The 2,301-nt window shown below is 56.1% G+C and overlaps 1 protein-coding gene across 1 annotated transcript in view; it reads left to right on the forward strand.

The window, feature by feature from the left end:
* SHH (sonic hedgehog signaling molecule) overlaps positions 1-958 on the forward strand; it is a 9,248-nt gene extending 8,290 nt beyond the window's left edge. The window contains exon 3 of the mRNA XM_039837267.1: positions 172-958. Coding sequence (XP_039693201.1) covers positions 172-941 — 770 coding nt within the window. The 3' untranslated portion in view covers positions 942-958. The remainder of the gene's footprint in view (positions 1-171) is intronic.
* The last annotated feature ends 1,343 nt before the right edge of the window (positions 959-2,301 follow it).

The following is a 2,301-nucleotide window of genomic DNA, read 5'->3' on the forward strand; positions in this document are numbered from 1 at the left end:
GAATGTGTCTGCGTCCGACTTTTGGGGCCGAGGCGGTGGGGCTCGGGAGGGCGGTCTGCGCCGGTCCGGCCTGGACTCTGCCCGGGCCGCGCGCGCCCCGCCTCCCGCCCGCGCCGCCCGCCCCGGACTCACCGCCCCGTCCCCTCTTCTCGCCCTTCTCCTCGCCCCCAGAGAACTCGGTGGCGGCCAAATCGGGCGGCTGCTTCCCCGGCTCGGCCACGGTGCACCTGGAGCAGGGCGGCACCAAGCGCGTGAAGGACCTGCGCCCCGGCGACCGCGTGCTGGCGGCCGACGACCAGGGCCGGCTGCTCTACAGCGACTTCCTCACCTTCCTGGACCGCGACGACGGCGCCAAGAAGGTCTTCTACGTGATCGAGACGCGGGAGCCGCGCGAGCGCCTGCTGCTCACCGCGGCGCACCTGCTGTTCGTCGCGCCGCACAACGACTCGCTCGCCGCGCGGCCGCCGGGGGGCGCGCCGGGGCGCCGGGCGCTGTTCGCCAGCCGCGTGCGGCCGGGCCAGCGCGTGTACGTGGTGGCCGAGCGCGGCGGGGACCGCCGGCTCCTGCCGGCCGCCGTGCACAGCGTGACGCTGCGCGAGGAGGCCACGGGCGCGTACGCGCCGCTCACGGCGCAGGGCACCATCCTCATCAACCGGGTGCTGGCGTCGTGCTACGCGGTCATCGAGGAGCACGGCTGGGCGCACCGGGCCTTCGCGCCCTTCCGCCTGGCGCACGCGCTGCTGGCCGCGCTGGCGCCCGCGCGCACGGACCGCGGCGGGGACGGCGACGGCGGGGGCGGGGGCCGCGTCCCCCAGCAGGCGCCGGGCGCGCCGCGGGCGGCGGGCATCCACTGGTACTCGCAGCTGCTCTACCAAATAGGCACCTGGCTGTTGGACGGCGAGGCCCTGCACCCTCTGGGCATGGCGGTCAAGTCCAGCTGAAGGCCGGGCGGGGGAGGCAGGAGGGGCAGGGCAGCAGGGGCAGAGAGGAGACGGGGAGGCAACAACCAGGATACAGCAAAAGACACGCGGAAAAGCGCACGGAATGAGACGTTAATTATAATAATAATTAATAATAATAAAGTAGGACAGCCCAAAGTAGACTATAAGGAAATACAGACCCTGGGAAGTTCTGTCGTGTTTAGTTCATATATATATTTTTTTGAATTTTTCGGTTATTGTTTTATTTTCGGTTATTGTTTTATTATTTTTGTTTTCACCTCTCCTGGCTATTTATTTGTTTGGTATGAATAGATGTTTTAAATAATATGAACCGGACCTTCAAGAGCCTTAAATAGTTTGTTTCTTGGATAATTTATTATTGTCACGTGAACTGTACTCACGGGGGAAAGATTATTTTGTGAGGCCAAGCGACCTGCTCAGAGTGTATTTTTCTACACGCCCCTCGCCCCGCCTTTCAGAAAGCGACATTCTGTACTCCATCCCTCCTTAGCCAGCTCCTGCTTCTCGGCGAGTGTAAACTAAAACATGCTTCACGGGGGTCCACAAAGTATATTTTTATACACAGAATTGTAAATTAGATTTTTGAGAGATCAATACTTAACTGAATTACATTTCATTTTTGAAATAGTGTAAAATATGAAGATATATTATTTTTAATTTAACTAGTTTCCAAGGTAACTGCCATCTCGTCTGTTGTCTTCCTTTGTCGTCAGCATTTCGGCCACATCCTCGGGAGTCAAGACTGTTACACGCTCACACACTCACACTCTTTCTTTCTTTCTTATTTCTTTGGACAAACTGGAAGAACTCTGTTATTTTTAACGTCAAAGAATTTATTAGAAAATAATATTTTTAAAAGCGCACATAGTGACGAGCCCACACGGATGGAGCCTGTAGTTTGTACAGAGATAAACAAAGGATGTTTTTGCATTAATAAATTGAGAAATAACTGCTGTAAATTTACTAAACTGTATTTTTGAATATTTTGTAATAGTTTTATAGAAATAAAACGTGCCACGCACAGACTGGTTAGTATACGATGACTGAGAACGCCTGTCGCAGCCCGTTTCTTTGCTTTTCCCGCCTTTGTCTGGGACCCCTCGTGCCGACAGTTCCCGCTATTGTGCTGAGGTTCGCTGCTTATGCCGCGGACTCAGACCCGCTTCCGCAGGTAACCAAAGCAACTCGATGGTTTTCGTCACTGGAGAAACCTCGGCTCTGCTTGTATTTATCGCGTGAAAGTCTTTCTACACTCCAAAGGTTGGGGGCGCTGTGCGGGGTGCGGTTCTGCTCCCGCCCGACCCCTGAATTAGCACAGCCTGACCGGTAGGCCCGGGAG

The sequence above is a fragment of the Pteropus medius genome, unplaced genomic scaffold (assembly GCF_902729225.1).
Source record: "Pteropus medius unplaced genomic scaffold, Ma_sr-lr_union100, whole genome shotgun sequence".
Taxonomy (NCBI): Eukaryota; Metazoa; Chordata; class Mammalia; order Chiroptera; family Pteropodidae; genus Pteropus; species Pteropus medius.